We start from the raw sequence: 22,853 nt of genomic DNA, 5'->3' as shown, positions 1-22,853 counted from the left end.
CAAAAATTACTTCTGCATGCACTAACGTTTAAATATCAGTATAGCTACAAACTGTCACAGTTTACTGAGAATAGCCAGTCAAATCATTTAGCGAAACATAATGGCTTCTTTTGCTGGCTTTATAGCTTCAATTGACTTTGGTACCACTTTTTGCGGAATAGCTTTTGCACCATGTAAAGAAGACATAGGTGTTAACCTGATAAAGTGTCCTGTAGATTGGCCTTTTGGACCAAAAGGAATAGAAACTAAGGTTCCTACTGTTATCTTATTTGACTCTAAAAGGAATTTTCAATCCTTTGGATATCAGGCAAAAAGGGAATTCAGCAGATTAAAACCTGTTGATAAACAGGTGTACTACTATTTTGAGCGTTTTAAGATGGAACTTCATCAGAAAGAGGTAGCTATATATATATTATATATATTATTGTGTAACTATTTCTCGTGAATAGCTATTGCTAACAATAACCAAACTGATTCTAGAAGTCAAGCTGTTAAATATGATCTAATCCATAACAGCCAAGCTGTAAAAAAAGGCTATGATGAAAAAAGATGTGAAATCCAAGGTGGCGGCTAAGAAATGGCTGTGATGGTATGTCTTGGCACAAAATTCACCTGAATTGTCATTATTAAAATTTTTACCATTAACCTACCATCACAGCCATTTCTTGGCCGCCGCCTTGGATTTCACATCTTTTTCACCATAGCCTTTTTGAGGGCTGCACTATTTTTGGCTGTTTTGGATTAGATTTCACTTCTTTTTGTATTTGTATATCCCAAAGCCAGCCTATGGCCAGCTTTGGGGCTTTTTTAACCTATCTTTTTTTTTTCTTTTCCACAGGAAGATGAAGCAGATGAATACTTTAAATATTTCTGATTTTATCAATAAATGTACAAATTATATATATAATACATATATTTATTACAGAACTCTACATGGTGGTTTCTTTGTAACTGAACACTCTACAAGGTGAGTCCTTCTAGCTGATCTCTCTACAGGGCGAATTGTTTGTAGCTGAACTATATACAAGGTAACTTCTTCTACTGATGTCTCTACAGGGTCACTAGTTAGTAGCTGAACTCTCTACAAGGTGACTTCTTCTAGCTGACCTTTCTACAGGATGATTTGTTTGCAGCTGAACTCTCTACATGGTGGTTCTTTTTTAGTTGAACTCTGTACAAGGTAACTTCTTCTACTGATGTCTCTACAGGGTCACTAGTTAGTAGCTGAACTCTCTACAAGGTGACTTCTTCTAGCTGACCTTTCTACAGGATGATTTGTTTGCAGCTGAACTCTCTACATGGTGGTTCTTTTTTAGTTGAACTCTGTACAAGGTAACTTCTTCTAGCTGATCCCTCTACAGGGCGATTTGTTTGTAGCTGAACTCTCTACATGGTGGTTTCTTTGTAGCTGAACTCTCTACAAGGTGACTTCTTCTAGCTGAACTACATAGTTGAACTCTCTACAAGGAACTTCTTCTAGCTGATCTCTCTACAGGGTGAATTGTTTGCAGCTGAACTCTCTACATGATAATTTCTTTGTAGCTGAACTCTCTACAAGGTAACTTCTTCTAGCTGATGTCTCTACAAGGTCACTAGTTTATAGCTGAACTCTATACATGGTGATTTCTTTGTAACTGAACTCTCTACAAGGTGACTTCTTCTAGCTGAACTACATAGTTGAACTCTCTACAAGGAACGTCTTCGAGCTGATCTCTCTACAGGGTGAATTGTTTGTAGCTGAACTTTCTACAAGGTAAGCTGATGTCTCTACGGGGTGAATTGTTTGTAGCTGAACTCTCTACAAGGTAACTTCTTCTAGCTGATCTCTCTACAGGGTGATTTGTTTGTAGCTGAACTCTTTACAGGTGATTTGTTTACAGCTGAACTCTCTACATGTTGTAACTGAATTCTCTACAAGGTAGCTGATGTCTCTATACAGGCCAGGGTCACTTGTTTGTAGTTGAACTCTCTACATACTGGTTTTCTTTGTAGCTGAACTCTCTACAAGGTAACTTCTTCTAGCTGATGTCTCTACAGGGTCACTAGTTTGTAGCTGAACTCTCTATATGTGACCGGATTTGCGAAAAGGTACCTTTTTCACACACAAAATTTTACCCATTTTTTGGACTTCAAAGCTTCATAACTTTTTGATCATAGCATATAGTTGCTTGAAATTTTCAATAAATGTAGCCACAGTATCTGGCTACATTTTGATACTAAGAGCAAGTTAATTGGTATAAGGAGTCAAGTGTTACATTATTTTGTTTGCTGGTATGTCAAATGTGTGGAAAAGGTACCTTTTCGCAAATCCGGTCACATATGATGTTTTCTTTGTAGCTGAACTCTCTACAAGGTGACTTCTTCTAGCTGAACTACGTAGTTGAACTCCCTACAAGGTAACTTCTTCTAGCTGATCTCTCTACAGGATGAATTGTTTGTAGCTGATCTCTATACGGGTTACTTGTTACTAGCTGATCTCTTGAATTCTTTACAGGGTGACTGCTCTATTAGGATGACTGCTCTATTAGAGTATCTCGATCTTGCACTTTCTACACTAAGTTGGATTTCGTGTTATAACTCCGTGACTTTAAGTCTGATTCTTCTACACCATTGAAAAGCCTTTCTAAGATGATTACTCCATCTGTACAGCAAATTTCAAAGCATTACCCCAAGCGGGTTATCTGGTATGCCTAGCAAGTAGTGTTTTTTTATTAGCTAATCTCGATTGCGTAATTGTTGCACACTGTTGGTTGTTTCGTTGTATCTTCCTGGTTTTTAGCTCGATGTCTTTCAAACCACAAAAGGTTTGAGGTTTAATAGCTAACCTATTCATCCACCGATTTTCAGCTTCTTCCCATAAGCGGTTTACCCTGTAGGCGTGACAACATATTGGTGTTATTTGTAGTGAATAATCGCTAATAGTGTTTATCGTATTCCAGCCAAAGGTGGTACAGAGATGCGCCTTTATACTCCCCTTCTGTATGCCGAATTTCAAGGCAATCGAATATGGCGTTCGCATTTTATAGCAGTTTTTTTTTTTTTTGAAGATATAAAGAAAATAAGATTAGAACATACAAATAAACAGTTAAACAATTAATCAAAAACTGAGTCTCTGGTTGCACCAAGGCCACAGGAGCACTTTTGATGTAATGACCTTGTGAAGATCGCGCTCCTCTAATGCACTGGATTGCTGAACGCAGCAAACAAAATGACAATCTACATCTAATCCATCCTAGTACTATGGCATAAGGGTCATTCCATTTGTCAGACAATAAACTCGCCAATCGCTTGTAAAATGCACTGGCTTCATGGCCCATTTCCCCGGAAGCAGAGAACACTAGAGGAGTAAAATAACTGTGTTCCACTTCACGGATTCGCAGTTTTTGCAAGTGTGCGAAAAGAGGAAGAAAAATAAGAAAAAAAAACACGAAGAAACTAAGCCAATTTTTAAGTCGCATATCTCGGGAATGCTTGAAGCGATTTCGCTCAAATTTGGAATGTGGAGTGCTGAAGTTGGAGGGCGTGTCCACAGCAAAAATCGTCTTGTTTCATCAAGGCAGTTTAGAGCAGTTTCAAAACCATGGTAACCAAAAATTACGCAATGGACCACACCCAAATCGCCATGTTTTTGTACCAGACTGTCTCATGTTGCAAGTTGAATTGCTCACGAAATTCATGCCAAGATTTATTAATACGTAAGTAAAATAGATGCCAGTGATAGAATAAAGCATGTAGGTGAGTTATTAGGCATTAAAAGTTCCATGCTACCTCCCAACAGGGAAGTTTCGTAGGAAAGAGAAATACGTAAAGATGGATTTGGCCAAATTACGACCTATTCACCGCCCAAAGGTAGGGTCCGCAATCCGAAAAATCAACTTCTACAAATCAACCCCCCTACCATTGTGGGATGTTCATTGTAGTATCCCATTGCTTGATCCACCATGAAACCGGAGGGACGATTGTTGTCTTCACAGAAATATCGTTTTCAGTATCTCGCAAGATGCAAAATTTATTTTTAAAATTTCGTTCTCCACACAAAGGACCGGATGAAACTTGCTACTTAGCCATATCATATCCAGAGTTGTTGTAGTTGAAAAGTACGCACAGAAATAAGTAAATAATCTGCTGGGTGCCCGGCACAGGGTTGTTTTCTTTGAAAAAACAGACAAAGAGATACGAAGTTTCGAATTCAAACTGCCCTACCACCCAGGGTAAGAGAAGCTAACTCTTCCTCATAGTGTTTCGATACGGTTGGGTGCATAGTCTGTCTATGCTGTTAGTTTGGAAAAGATCTGAGACTTCTCACCATCTGGGTGACGAGCGTCAAATTTTTCTGCAGCATCAAAGAATTGTGTCGCACTTTCTAGCCATTTCCAGTGCTTCTGCAGCCACAACATTCATCAATTATAAACTAAAACTATGGCAAAAGATGTCCCTGAACGTTTGGTAGTATAGCGGTTGTCAATTATTATTTCATCCACGGCTTCCACGCCTCGCTCTAAGCTATGCATCCAGGGAGGCAGCAAAATCGTCCAAATTTGACTTCACCCATCACGCTCCACAGCAGCTTCAAGTTTTCACTAGATCACCCTACATCACCATTATGCTGCAAAACATCCAAAAACAAACCGAAAAAAGCATAAAATCTTTCATTTTTGATTCGAGCTGGGTGGAGCTCCTGGTGAGCTGCTGGTATATTGCACCATATGAAATCACAGAAACACCAACTACTACTACTACCAAACGTTTTGATCCATCCTTTATCATCATTCTAAACAAAATTAAGTGACCAGTGTGTCATCAGAAGTACTGGAAAGCACTTTGGTACCATTGAGAGAATCCATTGAAATGACGCACGAAATTTTTGACGTTCTTCACCCAGATGGTGAGAAGTCTCAGATCCTTTCCAGACTAACAGCATAGACAGACTATGCATCCAACCTTATCACATCACTATGAGGGAGAGTTGGCTTTTCTTGTCTTGGCTGGTAGGGCAGTTTGAATTCGAAAATTTGTGTTTCGTTTTCTGCTTTTTGAGAGAAAGCAACCCTGTGCCAGGAACCCAGTGAACGATTTGCTTATTACTGTGCGTACTTTTTAACTACATTAACTCTAGATAATACCTAGCTAAGTAGCAAGTTATATCCTGTTCTTTGTGTGGAGCACGAAATTTTAAAAATAATTTTTGCATCTCACGAAATACTAAAGTCGATATTTCTGTGAAGACAACAATCGTGCCTCCGGTTTCATGGTGGATTTAGCAATGGGATACTACAATGAACAACCCACAATGGTAGGGGGATCGGTTTGTAAAAGTTGATTTTTCGGATTGCGGACCCTACCAAAGGTGGTTAAAACTAGGGGAAACTTGTAGTATAGGTCTTTATCCAGCACCACAGCATCGTACAGCCACACCCAGCCATCCCCGAGTTAGCCAGAATCGCTCATGTGCTGCATGGGATTCCCACTTGGTGTGAAGAAGCAGACAGCAAATAAGACCGCTAAACTTTAACTGATGGTTGATTTCTACAATAAAACTTAACTCTAGCAAAATTCACCACTAACAGTCTTCTTTTGCTGGCGTTTTATCACAGTTTGGTAGACGCCATCACCGGTCTCGTGCCTTTCAGGAGCTCTGGCTAATCCTGGGATAGCTGGATGTGGCTGTACGCTGCTGTGGTGCTGGATAAAGACCTATACTGCAAGTTTTCCCTAGTAACCACCTTTGGGCGGTGCCGGAATAGGTCGCAATTTGGCCAAATCCATCCTTACGCATTTCTCTTTCCTACGAAACTGCCCTGTTGGGAGGCAGTACAGATCTTTTTATGCCTAATAACTCGCCTACATACTTTATTCTATCACAGGCATCTATTTTACTCACGTATTAATAAGTCTTGGCATGAATCTAGCGAGGATTTCAACTTGCAACATCAAGCAGTCTGGTACAAAAACATGGCGATTTGGGTGTGGTCCATTGCCTAATTTTTGGTTGCCATGATTTTGAAACTGCTCTATAGAGCTACTGAGGTGCGAAAATTGCGTTTTCGTTCTTCCTGTTAATATACTCACGGGTGTTGCGAGCCGGCTTCTTGGGCCGCACTACCGTGTGTCTTGATATTAATATTAATAGTTATATTTATAGAGTTTGATTAATTAAAGGATTTTGGTAATTTAAACAGTTCTTGAAGTTTTTCTACAAAAAAAACCCGTAGTAGCTATAGCTAGCTACGTATATCACGTATCATAGCCATAGTGCTGAAACTGGTAGCTCTTTAAGTAGCAGTTGAAAGATTACAAATCAGGTAGCTAGCTAACATGTGAATGTTAGATTAGGAACAGATGTGTCTCAGAAGCTATTAATTATCTGGTTAGCTAGTGGCTATATTTTTTTTTTTTTTTTTTAACCATCAGAATAATGATGAAATGACAAAATTACATACAGAGCCTCGGACACATGCGACTACAAAGATAAGATCCGCGTAGGCATGGCAAGGATACATACAAAAATAATTAACTACAAAACTTAACTTAAAGTGTCCAGGTTGGATTATTACGTGCATAAAAGATTCTCTGAGAGGAAGTTATAGCCACAGCAGCTGCTCTATCAAGCAATGCTTTCGTCTTGGAAAAACTCAGATTTGAAACTCTTTTCATAGATGTTACTGTCTCTGTAAGGTAATGGCCAAGGCAACCAATTTCAACTGTGTGGTAATGACTAACAAAACCCAAGCGGCCAAGCTCAGCAATAATTTGCAGATATTCTGGCTTCTCCTGCTTACGTTCTCGTGCAGCAGAAAGGTCAGCACGAGAATTAAATGGGCAGGTAAGTTCCAGAAGTACAACAGATTTCATTAACACCTATTGGTACAACAGATTATATTAACAGATTAGTACAACAGATTATATTAACACCTATTGGTCAGTAAGGAGGCTAAATTCGAGTCCAAAAGGATGCTGTAAGAAGCGTGGACAGCGATGAACAAGAAGGCAAGGCTGAGCCCAACCCTAAGCGCGTTTGTCCATTAAGCACAATTACTGCATAATTGATGGGAGTCTTGAATGAGGTCAATTGGTGCTGGTCCTAAAGAGTGGCTAAAGCCTGACCCCTTTGAGGATTTAGAACCCCTCAGACATCTAATTGCTGACCTCACACTGTTAGTCTGTTACAAATAAAGAGTAACCACCACTCTGAGAGTTCCCAGTGTAGGGAGGATTTAACACCCCATGGAGAGTAACAAACACTCTGAAGAGAATAACCATTACTCTGAAGAGTAAGTGACACCACCTTCAGAGCATGTGTTACTCCCCAGTTACTCCTTTGGAGTAATGGTTACTCTCCAGGGGTGTTAAATCCTCCCTACACTGGGAACTCCTTGAGAGTTGTGGTTACTCTTCATTGTAACAGTGCAGAATTGAAAAAGACAAGCAGCACCGGATCCACCCCATTACAGCAGCATAATTTGACTAGCTACAAGAAATATTTGAAATTGTGTGAAAATGATAGATGCACTTCAGACTTCCGAACATGTGAATGTTTTGTAACTTGATTTCAGCAGTGGTTGTTAGAAACTTTTAAAAGAAACAGTGAAGGATAGATGTTTGTCAGTATGGTATAAACAAAGATTATCTAGCGACCAGCACTACACTGTAATTAGTTTGAAGAAAAGTCAATGACTAAGTATGCTTTAGTTTTCAAGAAGTTTTTGGTAGAATGCAAAATTTACTTTAGCTACAATAGTAACAATACTATGGGTATATAATAAATAACAGAACAGCTATTACAACTTTAACAGAACAGCTAGTGTCATAACAATGTTAAACCACCCAACCTACAGTAGAACTCAGAAGAAATCAAGCCAAGATAAATATGTTCATCAATATAATACCTCTGTTACACATGACCATCATACCCAGTCATCTTCAACCACCAGAGGTCACAGCATGAGATATAATACAGCTGGAGGCCAGAACAAACACATAATAATTCTGCACTCCTTCCCATCCACCATCAGACTATGGAACTCCCTCCCAGAAAAAATGGTTAGCTCACCAGACTTTAATCGTTTTAAAACATTCATTTTCTATATATTTAATTTATTGTATCTTTATACATACATGCATGGAATCCCAATTCAATCTGAACCTCAATTGTATCTTAATTCTGAGTCCTGTACATTATCATATAGTATGGTAGTACTGTATAATTATTAGAGATCATGGAAGTTTGGGTTTATCTGGCCAAACTATCACTCAAAAACAACCATCCTGGTACCTTATTTGAATTGGTTAGGTATAACCAAGCCTAAAAGTACCTACAGTACAACTCTAAATCTTCCAATAGATTGTTACAAAACTTCAATATTATATTAATGGAAGTTTCGCTAATACCTACAGGCAAGCATAACTCGATAATGACTAGACTTGATTTTTTTCACTGTTCAATGACGCTTTGTCCCGAGATGTACCCTTTTGCATACTGCAGTATTGCAATGCATGCATCAGGGGTTTACCTTCGTCTTCCTTTGTATCCCACTTCTTTTAGCCCAAGGTGTCAATTCACAGTAGTGCAATGCATAGCTTTCCTACATTTGTAAACAGAAATCATCCGTATTTTACATGGTGACTAGATTGATTGAAGAGGTGCTTCAAACACTGTACTTCATTTGTAATGCTGTGTAATGGGCTGAAAATAGGTGAAACCCAAGTGTAAATGGCCACTTCACTTTTGAGTCAGTAATTGACAGTTGGGGCGTGTAAATCATCTGTATTTTTTGTGGTGACTGGATTGATTGCAAAGACATTTCTCTTGCTGTTCTTTATTTGTAGTGCTGTGTAACAGGCTGAACATAGCTGAAAGCGAAGCATAATGGTCACTTCACTTTCAACTCAGTTATTGATAGTTGGGGTGCGCATTCAGACAAAAACATTACCTCTAGTACCATCCTTCATTCAATCTAACTTATCTTGGCCTCATCATTGTAAACTTAGTCAGGAGATCACTTAACTATCTATGTCATAGTTTATGGGGAGCTTATTAGCTACTACAGCTGCAAAATCTGTAGCTTACAAGTTTTAGTGAGATCATTGCTTGAGTATGCTTATCAAGTGTGAAGTCCAGTACAGAGTCATGCTGCTATAGCTTGAGTATTGAGTTTCTAGTTCCAGGAAATAGAATAAACTATCTGACGATTGTCTCAACTCACTGCACAGGCCTAGTCTTAATGATCATTGTAACTAGACCTGTCTGTGTCAACACTGTATGATATTATCATTCGTCAACAACAGAACATCACTTAACATTTATGATTGTAATACTTCCAGAGCCCACGAACTGTCTATTGTACGTGTACCTCTGCGATCTTTTGTCAATGGTCACTGTTAATCTTTTTTTGTGAATACTGTATTTTTGTGGAACACTGTTTCAACTGATAGACAAATTAGTAAATTCTTTTTGCTGTGCTATTTATTGCTTTTTTTGTATTTAGCTTTTACAGTATTTTGAGTCTACGTGTAAGTTTTTTTGTGCATTGTGTTTTGTGTTTTAATTTATGTTATTATCCACTGTCCTTGTAATGCTTTTATTACAAAAAAGGATGTGTATGGTATCATAAATAATTATGCATTCTAAATGGATTGGAAACACCTGCTTAATTATTGAGTTATGATGCACCAATACATTCGAAAATTCGTTGAAAGGTACTGACTGGCTGTTTAGCTTTCTTTTGCTTGTTTGAAAGCCAGTTTGAAGGCTTGGACATTCCTTTTACATTGTTTGTCATGTTGCATTACGTGTTGAACAAGAACACAGTTTGTGTGTGGACTTTGGAAGAAACATCATTTGCGACAGGTGACAATGGTAGGTTCGCACCAGCAAATATTTCAGCAGCAGTATTAGCCAACTTCTCGTAATCTCATTTACACAGCCAAAGAAATGTGATACATTGAAATAAATTTTATGCCACAGTACTGTTCAGCTTGTGCTGAACAATTGCACAAAGTATAGTGCTTGTTTTCTGACGTTTTATCGAAACAGTGGAAATACACAGCAATACAGTGAATATCTAGCTAGCCTTTTACACTCTACCTGCTACAAGTGGTGTAAACAACAGCAAAGAGACAATGGTGCACTTTTTCTTCAGGAAATTAAACACTAATTTGCAGATTGCAAGAACAGCAAAATGCTCCATCTGTAGAGGTCATAAAATTTTAGCACACTGAAACAAGGATGGTCCATGATGTCACTATGTAAATAATACTGGCATTTCCAATCCGTGTGTCGCATATTATCTGTGGTGTACATCCAACTAAATTTAAGCAATAAGTAATTAATTCTATATAGTAACCTTGTACTAAGTTGCCTTTCTTCTTTTCAGAGGTTTTCGAAGTCCGACATTCTTCCAACATCCAATAATCCTAGAGAACTAGGCCTTCCGATTCTACATGTCTTTGCGGAGGCTCTGAGATATCTTAAAACATATATATTTACTGCTTTAAAAAAAGAACAAGGAAAAAGCTTCAGAGAAACTGATGTTAAATGGGTTATAACTGTACCGGCAATCTGGAAGGCTGAAGCCAGACAATTTATGAGAGAGGCTGCTATGGAGGTGAGCATGTATAAACATGGAATATTTATTATACTGTTGTATTAAAAATATGAAGTATAATTCAGAATTTTTAAGTTTGGGCACATTTACAGAGTCACAGTTTTGAGAGTGATAGTTAAGTTTAATAGTGATAGCTAATTGTGATTTACATTAGTTACTGAAATTGGATTTTCAATCTGTATTATAATAGAGCATGCAGTAAATTGTGTATACCTATTAGTAAGTACAGCAGTAAGTAAATTAATGATACGGATCACAAAAGTTGATTTACTAAATATATTGACAAAAACTTGGCACTATTGGTTAGGTATACAGTCAAACTCAAACATGCCTTTATAGCAATTTCAATCAGTATAACTATACAATATACATGTAGCTATAGTGCATTATTTATTCAGCAAAGTGCACTTTGTACTGACCAACCAACTACTTTCTTCTTTTAAAAACGTTATACTAGCATTTGAGTGCAACTCAGGCATAATTGCATTGGTAGCAATTTTCACTGTTATACCATGAATGGAAAAGCTTCGCTGGTCAAAAGTTTTGTAGTTTCAAAGCAAACCGCAAAAGCTTCCCCACTAAATTATTTTTTTATAATTTTAAGCAAAGTTTTTACTGTGAATAGTCTTGATAAACTTTAATTGCAAAAATTGTCCTGTTTATGGTATGTACATTATTATAATTATTCCAGAACTGCATAATAATGTGTGATTGTCTACTATTCACACAGTGATCACTTCTCTCTCTTTGTAATGCACTACTGAGTAACAGGAATTTTTTTGAAAAGGAATATTTTGTAAAAGGGAAAAGGCTTATTTCGAAGTCCAGGTAAATTTTAAATATACTGAAATTCATGTCAGAAATCACAGAGATACATGCATGCCTGACCTTACTGGTAGAATAATCACACCCTCTGTGTGCTGGAAAAGACTGGGAGAGTCTCGAGTGAGCAAATTATCATCAGTCAACAGCTCAATCATATATTTGATAGAAAGGGGCAAACAGCAACAAGACCATTCTGATACTGGCTATTGACATGTAATGATACTAAGCTAATTTCAGTATTCTAGCAGGTCCCTACTAGTATACATCCATGCCAAACTAATGGATGACATAAAGTCAAGTTTCATTTAACTGTGGAAATTCATTTTCAAAAGAAAATTTTTGAGGAATTTTTGGAAGAGAGGGAGCTCTTTAATATCTGAAAATAAAAGACCCTTCAACTGATACTTTTTTACTGCATTATTCACATTTTAGACAGGCTTTATGATCCCTAGTGAGATACCATCACAGAATTACATAGTATATGCTGGTGACTGCATCATTCTCAGAGCATTAAGGTTACGGGATACTGGATGCTGTTCAAATTTACGCACATTTTCCACAAACTACATGTAGTTCTAGCACACAGACCTTTAAGTTTATTGTTTGGTGTCAACTAGTAATAAAGGAACTTGTGTTATGTTAGCAGAATCACTAGTCAATTTGACAATAACAAATATCAAGCAACTATTTTTTTAAATCTTCAAACACTCTGATACACAGTATACAACTGTAGATTCATGCTATTCCTACTTTTATGCATAATAACCACTTAAAGCTACTACAATGAATACGATTACAAAAAAACAACTTTAGATCATAAAGTCACACAGATTAACCTGTCTAATTACTTAACTATAAGTATATACTACTTAATTTGACAGGTTTTTTTACTGTATTTATAGCGGTTGGGATCATCCAACACATATTGTGTAACAATTAGGGCTGCACCAATTCCACTTTTTACTGATACTTCAAATACCAAGTATTCAGCTGGGAAGTATCTGCAAGTATAAGTACCGATACCAAGTACCTTAAAGTAGATACTTCATAATGCACACATTTATTATATAATGCATTAATTTTCATGGCATTCTTTACATGTTTTCAGTATGGTTCATGTTTATAATGAAGTAACCAATCAAGATTCACAGAAATAAGTTACTGAAATGCAAACCAGTGGATATTCCAGTATTCTTCTGGAGAAGTGGAGATAATATCATAATGGTGTTTGCAAAAACACTAATACTGAAACAGTCATTTCCACCTGATTGCTCTATTAGAGTTATTGACTGTTCTATTAGAGTATACTGATCTTTTTCTCAGTAAAGCGTTTTCACACGTAGGTTTCAGCATAGATTTGCTGGTAGTTAGCTATTAGTGTTATACTTGATGCTTTTAGGCGTCCACTGTGCTAGTAAAATAAGCAAGTACAACCGAACGTTATTTTATTCTTGCACGTGATAAGAATTGGTATCTGCAACAATATAATGGCCGATTCCGATACTTCATGAAAACAGCAGTATCAGCCCGATACCGATACCGATACTAGAATCGGTGTAGCCCTAGTAACAATGTTAATGTAATAATGATTTCGTAGGACAGAGTTTAATTGATGCACACACTTTATGACCTGTAAAGGGTTGGTACAAGAATACGGTTGCCATGTTGCTTACAACAATGCTTGCTATATCAAGCCTGATTCAGTGCAGAGGGAAAAATCAAGGTCTAGGTGATTGTAACATTGTCCAAAAGTAGATCTATTCTCTAACAGCTGGAACCCTTTAACTGAATTGCACTATAGCACCAGCAAGCTGCTGGAAACTTAAACTAACAATTTAACAACTCACATTCATACAACTACAAAACAGGGTTCTGCTAATATACTATATATAAAGGTATGTGATGTAAGGTGTGCAGAAAATGATACAATGCAGTGTGTGCAAGATGAGCTACAACAATGAAACTGTAAAGCATGATCTGTACAAGGTCAGGTACAGTAATGAAAGTGTAACAGCATGGTCTGTAACATCACCACTAGACAAAATTAATGAGTAAAAAACTTTATTTTTTCTGCATACTCATCTTGACTATATCTAACAGGTGGCGTTTTCGCCTACAGTATGTGGATGTTGATGTTCCACTTCAGGTGCATTGGCCTCTTTTCACTTGTTTCCACGTTAATTGTGTCATTAGGTTGTGCTTCTGTCTCAGTTGTCTGGCCCAAGTCTGCCTCATAAAAGATTACATCTTGTCTTATTACCACCATCCAGGTCATGTCATCAAAAATCCTGGGTTGTATACTGTATCCAACAAAATGCAGTTTCTCAGACTTTCTGTCAAGCTTTAGCCTCTACATCTGGTATGAGAGCAGATTCCATACAACCAAACACTTTCAATCACTCGCATTAGGTTTTCGTCCATGGAGTTTTTCCTCGTGTTGTACATAATTTCTGACATAATTTCTGACATACCAAGCAGTAGCTATTGCCTCTTCCCTAAACATTTTGGGGAGCTTTGCACGCAACAGCATTAAACAAACTGATTCCACTAAGGTACACCATTTTGCTCTGTTGTGTAATTGTATAAGGTACAGACATCTCAAATAACATTCCTTGAGATTTTGGGTAAGTTTCAAACTCTTTTGATAAATACTCACCATCATTGTCAGTTTTTAACCTTTTGATTCTGTTCTTGCTATACAGGTATATCACTGATGTTCAAATTCTTTTAAAGCACTTCAGACTTGCATTTCATGGAATTAACAGAATAACAACGGAATAATTGTCAATGAATATCATGGAGTACTTCTTCCCACCAATGGATTCTGGGACCATGCACATCTCTGTGAACTAACTGTAACTTCTCGGATAAACAAATTTCTTCCACTGACTAACAATTCCAGTCTTCAACACAACCTTCACAAAACGATAATTACACAGCCTTGATAAACTTGTACCATTGTCACTGAATTTACTTACCCTTAGCTGCTGCTAATGAACAAGTTACAAGCAAGCTTTGGCACATGTAATGCTATGTTTTTTTGTTTTTGTAATACTATGTTAATTACGCACTATTTGGATGATTATCCCTTCAACAGCATGCTTGCATAAACATTTCCAATACCAACTGCATCAACTATTCCACATCACCCAAACAACCTGGTAATCAGTCAATATTTCCCTCTGTGGTATTATATTACTGGAGGCACCAGAATCTACCAACCACTTGTCAAGCTCCCAGGGACTGGCTCCCAGGTACCTTCATCTGTACTCTCAGAGTCACAATTTCCAATATCTTCTGCGGCTTTTGCCTTGTACAATGTTTTGCTGCTATTAAACTGCTGTCCTTTTAGACAATCTCAACGAAAATGTCCTGGCTGGTCACTGTTGTAGCATTTCAGGTTAGAAAATTTCTAAAATCTACCTGCTCTCTGGCAACCATCATAGACTGCCATTTCAACTTCTGCTCTTCATGCATCAGTGCCTGTTGAACAAAATTTGTTTTAATATCATCTATACAAACTTCCAGGGGAATCATAAGAGTGGAGTAGCTTGACCTTTGCTGACCTTTAAAGCCATTTTTGCATTGAAAATTCATCATTTTTGTATTTATCTTCCTAAGGCTGTATTTCACATAGTTTAAGGTTAAAACATGATTTCAAATCTAAGGTCTTGCAAAAAAAACAACATCTTGGTTTCTATTTGTAGCCAATAGATCATTTCATTCCAAAGTTATGATCATTATTTTGTCTTAGCCATGGAATTCTATAAAGTTTTTTGCCCGTTAGTACATAATTTACACCCCAAGGGCAGAAAAATTTGTGACTAACAAAAATGACTGTAACTTTGGAGTCCAATTGGCCATTCACTTCAAACAAAATTCAAGTTGTTTGTTAGATCAACGCTTTTAATTTTCTACTAACTGACTGAGTGACTGACTGATGCCTTCAGACAAGTCTAACTCGATAACAGCTAAGGCTACAGCTACAGGCTTGATTTTTTCACTGTTTGACGTTGCTTCAGCCCAAGAGGTACCTTTTGGCATACTGCAGAACATACAATGCATTCTTCGTGGACTTACCAGTGTCCTCCTTTGTGTCCAATTCATCTTTGCAGACAGAAGAAAAGTGTCAATTTGGTGGTTGCACGTGGCCCCTTCAAAACAGAAATCATCCATATTTTTCATAGTGGCTACTTTGATTGCAGAGGTGCTTATCAAACAGTTCTTGATTCATACTGTGCTGTGTAATGGGTTGAACATAGCTGACAACGAAGCATAATGGATACTTCACTTTTCAGAGAATAATTGATATAACTGAGGCGCGCCCATTTCTTTCTTTAGATGCGGTATGAGTGGATTTCAGGAGTGCTTTTCGAACAGTTCTTGATTTGTAATGCTGTGTAACAGGTTTAACACAGCTGACAACGAAGCATAATGGATACTTCACTTTTCAGATATAGCTGAGACATACGCTGCCATTTCTTTCATGTTATAAGTGGGTTCACCAGTCATAATAATAATAATTATATACAAAACAAAAGTTAGCAAACAAGTACACAAAAAAGTTGGAATTTTCAACTAGAGTAGGGACCATAGCACATTAATAAAAAGTACTGAAAACAAGCTGGAGTAGTGCATAATATTAAATCACAGTAAAACATTAAGAAGTGTCGTATATCTACTGTGCATTCTGTTGTGGTACGTATCTTGAGCACAGTAGGGATATAACACTTCTTATTGTTTTACTGTGATTTAATATCATGCACTACTCCAGCTTGTTTCAGTACATTTTATCAATTTGCCATGGTCCCTACTCTAGCAAAAATTCCAAAATTTTTTGTGTACTTGTTAGGAGTACAATTTGAGTGGAAAGCATAATTGTATCACAAAGTACACAAAATTCCTATTTTTCATTATGCTGCTCTGTATACTAATATCCTTAAACAGGTAGCTATCTAGAAGCCTCAGCTAATTCTGCATTCAAACAATTTGGGCACTAGCTTACATAAGTTGAGGATACATCTAATGACATAGGCAATAACAGCTAATACAGTATATGTATACCTGTTTGGCTGAGTGGAAAGTAGGGTCTAGGTATGAGCAGATGTGGTAAGCCCTGTAAATCAGCAAATATGATAGTCCATCTATTCAGGAAGAGTCTTGGGCCATGTGATCTTAGTTAGCCAAATTTCCTGCAGCAGAAGTTTGGTTCTCACTGTTACCGAGCAAGGGTGTTGACAGGCAGAAAGTGCCTTACAGCAACTGAGAGGATGTCAGTTGCTACGTATATTCAAACAAGAGGTCTGCATCAGGTCTTCTACAGCTTGTTGCCTTCTCTTCTTGCAGGAGGTAAAGTTGGATGGCAGATGGGGTTTATCTGTCTTTCACAGATCCTTGTTATTATGTGCCTTCAGATGATTGAGTTATAGATTATGATTGGAGAAATGTCAAGTCTGGAGACCGGCTCACAGGAGCCAATTGCTTCCAGAGATGGCGACTGACCAAAACTTCTCCAAAATTGGTAATAAAGCTTCTTCTGTGGACATCACAGACATTATCTGTAGGAAGGTAGATGACATACTCTCAGACAATGTATGTATTAATTACCCATGAGTTTTGTGAAAATTTACCTCCGGGTGATTTACACCCCAATGGTAGGAAAACTCAAAGAATTTTGAAACTAATGAAAGGATCAAAACTTCAAATGTAATTACCTATTAACTTCAAATAAAAACCAAGATGTTTCATTCAACAAGACCGTTGCTTTGGTACCATGTTTTAGCATGTCAATTAATGTCTTAAAGAGTTATACAAAGACATAAATGGTTAAATGTCTGTGCAACAGTGGCCACAAATGTCACCAAAGTTCAAATCTGTGATGGCACTATATCGAAAAAATATATGTCATGAGGAATACTATTTATGTGGAAAGTTTCATGCTTTTATGAAAAAGTGCACAATTTGGCTAATTTTGGGGTCTATGCCACTATACTATCAGGTTGGGGTAGGCACATAGAAGTTACAAAATGTTTGCCATCTCAGGCGGTCTCCAGAGAACATGGGTATAAGGTATTCTTAGGAGATGACTGTTTGCAAACTGTTGCATATCTCAACTTGGTATACATGTGTGTGCCGGTATCACTGGATTTAAATGTGCACTCATTGGTGATTCATACAGGCTCCCAGGGCAAATACTTGAGCACACTCTGTGGACTGACACTGTTGTGGGTAGATGTATGAAAAATTGATGGAATCAAAGGAGTAGTATCATTAAATGTTACAGTTGTTACTGAAACTGGAGAAGGCTCTGATATATGCTACGTCATTGAATTCTAACTAGTACTGTACTGTGATGGTCAGATATTGTGAAGATACAGTAACTGACAAGGAAGTATCACTATTTTGTGTGGCAGTGCTTGCTGGTTGGCTACTTAACTTGTTGAATTTCAAAGGCTGTATAAAAACTATAGCTGTGATTGGTGCACCTAAATAACTTCTATGTTTCAGTTATCTCATTGGCTGCTGCACAGATATACAATGCATGAAATTTGGGACAATTACACTTCCACTACTACAGGCTAAAATGTATAGTAAAATTAAGCATTGTGTGATTATTTTAATAAAAAGTGGAGTGATTTTGGAAAGCCTATCTTATGGGCTCATAAACAAATTTTAATAATACCAGCATAGATGGCCACACTATTTGGCTAACTATTTTCACACTAACCTTGTCTTAGGTCAGCTTTCTGGAGACAGATTTTTGTAGGTGCGTCAAAGCCCACACATTCTTCTAGAGGCCTTGAAAGACACTAGAGTAACTTGAGACCATCTCATTGCCTTGGAGTGGCTGGCAATAGTTATGCAAATATCAAATGTGTGGAATGTTTGCTATTGCAGTCCATATGGAGCTTCCAGGGGTGTATATAATTTGGCCTGGAGCTTGCCATTATAACACACTCATCCTTTTTGTATCTCAATTGTTTCTCACCGTGCCACCCTCACCGACTCATCATCCAGCAACACTTGTAAAAAATCTATCTAACTGGTACAGGCTGCTTCTTGTACTCCTAGATGCTCTGAAAAGCAATAAATATTTCCATATTCAGGGAAAATTTCACTAGCATAGCAGCCAAGGTTGGTAAGTTATTATCATTTAAGCATAAAGTACCATTTTTCTACAATCGAGCATAGTGCCCTTTCCAAAATCAGGACGGGAAAAAAAATGTGTTAGTATAATATACAAGAATTTTGTTATGATTTTGGTGGCCTAGAATAGACCACAGTGTAAACGTCCGCTATGTAGAACTCAAAGGTATCAGAAAAGTATCGAGTTGAAGGTATACAGTATTATACAAGAAGTTAGGAATTTAAGGTTGGAAAATAGACTAAAGTTTAGGGATTTAATGTCCACTGTTATATCTGCAGGTATAGGCAGCCTTCTTTGTTTCACCACTTTTTAGCCATTCCCTTGTTTCACTACTTTTTTCTTTGATCCCTAATCTAACCTTAAATTCCTAATTTTCCCTTCTAGTTGTTTGTTTACTTTTAAATCATAATTATGACAGAGCATAGCACAAAAAATGGCACCAAGAATGCCATAATAGGTAATTTTGAGTCAGAATGTGTGCCCAGCAATCAATTACAAACTGGTGACCTCTACACTTTGTTTTCAGTAATGCTTCACCAGTTACACAGCATTAAAATGAAGCACAGTACAAGAAATTTCTCTGCAATCAATTCAATTGATACAGAAAATATTAGCAATTAGCCATCACAGCCACAGAGAAGCCGCATCGTGCTATTGCGAATTGACACCTTGCATTGCCAGCAGCAAGAACTGGAACACAAAGGAGGAAAAAAGCAAATCCATGATGTGTGTATTGTACGTACTGCGGTTGGCAAAAAGGCAAATCTCAGGATGAAGCAATATCGAATAGTGAAGAAATCAAGCATGTAGCTATAGCCTTATCCATTGTCAAATTATGCTTGGTTGGAGGCATCAGTTAGTTAGTTAGCAGTCGGTCAATGTAAAATTATGGTAAACAGAAAATTTTTTAAATTTCATAGAAACTTTTAAAAAGGTTTGGGGTTGGTCTAAAGACATTTTTGGGCTTGGAGGTGCCTAACCAATGCTGCCAAGATGTCATGAAGGGGAATTGAGGCTGGTTTTAGAATGATAATCTTGGCTGGAAAATTCAATTCATTATGATCCCAAATATACAGTACTACCATACATACTTTATGATAAGGAATCATGTATACTTATTTGCACTATAATAGTTTTTGGTTTATTTCTTACAGGCTGGCCTATTGACTGAAAAATGTGACCCTAGAAGGCTGATAATTGCCTTGGAGCCAGAAGGAGCAGCCATTGCAATTGAACAGAATGATGGACCAAAGTTTTCCAAATATATGATTGTAGATTGTGGTGGTGGTACTGTTGACATATGCATGCATGAAAAAGTTAAAGGATACTCCCAAAGAAATACCATAAGGGAAATAGCCATGCCATCTGGAGGAAAATGGGGTGGTATCTACGTAGATTATCAGTTTGCATCTTTTATAGAAAATGTATTTTCAGCAGATTGCATAAACAGGATAAAACAAGATTCACTCCATGCATGGAATGACATAATTGATGCTTTCCAGGCAGCCAAGAGGGATTTTCAAACAGAAGGTGCCATTCTGAAAAACGGCATGATTACCAATACTCCAAAAGAAGCTGAAGTATGCATTGATGCACCTATAAACTTTGTCAATACAATTGAAAAAATTTACAAAAAAGATATGCAAGAAATTTTAAAGAAGCATCAAAGTGAAATAAAGTTTGAATTTGGAATGTTTGAAATTTCTGCAAGAAAAATGAAATCATTTTTTCAACCTGTCATTTCAAGTCTCCTTCGACACATTGATAAAATCATGGCAGAAAACAGAGCCAAATGCTGTCAGCTGCAAGCAATTCATTTAGTTGGTGGATTTTCTGAAAGCCAGCTTCTACAAAACTCCATAAAAGCAGAATTTGAACCAAAGCTAGAAGTTATTGTTTCTGGATCTGCAAAGATTGACATTGTAAGGGGAGCCGTATTGTTTGGGATTAGTCCATCAATAATATCAGAACGCATATCATCAACTACATATGGATTGGGAGTCACAGTCAACTTTGATCCACAAAAACATGACACAAAATATAAATTTAAAAATGAAGAAGGTATAGATAAATGCAAAAATATATTTTGGCTCATGGTTCAAAAAAATACTCCCATAACATCATCAAATCATACTTTTTCACAAAACCTAACCCCATTAAATAAGCACGATACAACTTGCAATGTAAATGTTTACACTGCAGAAAACCCGAATGCAATTTACACAGTTGATCGTGGTGTTAAGCTGGTTGGTCACATAACGCACCCCTGGCCAAACCCTGAAAATGGATATGATCGTAAGGTTACTGTCACCTTAAACTTTAGTGGCACTGAAATTCTGGCAACAGTTAAAGATACAGAAAGCGATGTGTATAGTTTTGCTACTGTTGACTTCTTCAGCCAGCAATGCTAATATAGTAGAACTTGGTATTTTCAGAAACCGTGTATTAAATGATTAAGAAAAACTGAATGTATTTAGGACATGCCAATATTTGTACTACATAATACACTAGATGATGTAATGATGTTGTACATGCATACAGGTTGAGTATTTCAGTCATTTTCTGAGTAGTAATCTTATAAATATTATAATAATGATACTTAATAAAATAAACTATTATGTAACACTTTCACACCTCAGATCAAAGGAGCCACCTCAGCTACATTTCGTATATAGCCCAGCTAACCGGGCTACAGATTATATCATACTATATAGACGTCGAGGCCGAAATTGATTGTGGGGATTGATTGATTGATTGATTGATTAATTGATTGATTGATTGATTGATTGATTATAACTTTACAGTACTGCATACAAGTATAGAATAAGGGATGTACAATTAATAAAATCTTTAGGGTACAGTACTGATGGTCTGCTAGCTCAAGGCTACCGGCCATTAAAAATCAAAAATTTATACTTTCCGTATTACATTACTTATAAAAATTACATTACTTATACTTAAAGAGTTGCATTAAAGGGGGACGGGGTGTGTTGGAACATCTACTATATGGGCATTAAAATGAAATGTACAAGGGTTGTCATGTCTAAAGTTTGATAAAAATGTTACCATAGAAACTTATATACCCTTGTCTTGTTCGTTTTAATAGATAAAGATAAGTCAATAGGGGGGTAGGGCATTCCACAATCAAGGGATTCTATTGAAAAAAAATGTCTGTCTGCATTATTATTGTTTCTAATTTTACCACTTGAGGAGGACCTGGTATTTCCATCAGCAAAAGTTATGTAGTCTGTGATATTAAAAGAGGGAGAGGGATACTTGAGTGATTTTAGCGTAAACACTAGTTCGTTAAGCTCAAATCGATTAATACTCACGTGATTAGGATGCACGACTTGGATTTCGCCATGAAAACCACTCAAACGGAGAGCGTTCCTCACCATCCTAAGAGTTGGAAAACGTTGGGCTAAGGTGAGAACTAGTTTTTTTTTTAAAAATTTTTTTAGCGCTATAGCTTATTCACCGATTGTTTCCGAATAAGGATACGCCCCCATCACGAAATGAGTTGTTTCATCGTGTGAGCTACATTACGTAAATAATTCAACTCGCCCACGCGTCCGCCATTTCTGTGTACAAGTGCATGAAAGAAAGATGGTGTTGTGTGCTGTGTTGCAACCGTTCAGAGGGTGATAAACATAGAATTCTATGATGGAGTAAGTTATAACTAGCTGAATGCTCTATTAGGGTGACTGTTCTATTAGAGTATCTCGATCTCGCATTTGCTACACGGAGTTGGCTTTCGAATCATAACTCAGTGGTTTGTAATCCAATTGCTCTGTACTACTGTAAGTGCTTTCTATGATGAGTATTCCAGCTACATACCAATTTTCAGCTCACTGCTCTAAGCGGTTTGCCTGGTAGGCGTGAAAATTATTTTTATTCACGAATCTCGATTGCGCAATTGTTACACACCTTCAGTTTCGTGTCATATCTCCATGATCTTTATTTCGATTGCTTTCAAACCACCACAAGGCACTCCTACAATGGTTAATCTATCCACAAAACGATTTTCAACCCATTCCATAGAGCGGTTTACCCTGTAGGCGTGACAACAAATTGATCTTGTTTTACGCGAATAATTGGTCAGAAATCCTGAACCGTTTATCGGATTTGCACCAAATGTGATACTAGGATTCGCCTTTGGACTCCCTTTCTGTATGCCACATTTCAAGGCGTTCGGAGTACGCGTTTGCCTTTTGTAGTAATTTTTGCAAGTGTATGAAAATAGCTAGTTCTTAAATTGGGAAAAAGGAATAACGATA

At 37.2% G+C, this 22,853-nt stretch overlaps 1 protein-coding gene across 1 annotated transcript; it reads left to right on the top strand.

Moving 5' to 3' along the window:
* Positions 1–71: 71 nt before the first annotated feature.
* On the top strand, positions 72–21,193 carry LOC136239539 (heat shock 70 kDa protein 12A-like). Its single transcript, XM_066030285.1, has 3 exons — positions 72–397; positions 10,374–10,604; positions 19,731–21,193. Exons 1-3 carry the CDS (start codon positions 101–103, stop codon positions 20,985–20,987), a joined length of 1,785 nt encoding a protein of 594 aa, XP_065886357.1. The 5' UTR covers positions 72–100; the 3' UTR covers positions 20,988–21,193.
* The last annotated feature ends 1,660 nt before the right edge of the window (positions 21,194–22,853 follow it).

Source organism: Dysidea avara, chromosome 1 (assembly GCF_963678975.1).
Source record: "Dysidea avara chromosome 1, odDysAvar1.4, whole genome shotgun sequence".
Lineage (NCBI taxonomy): Eukaryota > Metazoa > Porifera > Demospongiae > Dictyoceratida > Dysideidae > Dysidea > Dysidea avara.
Note: the sequence above shows the minus strand (reverse complement) of the source record. Positions and strands in the feature narration are given on the sequence as shown.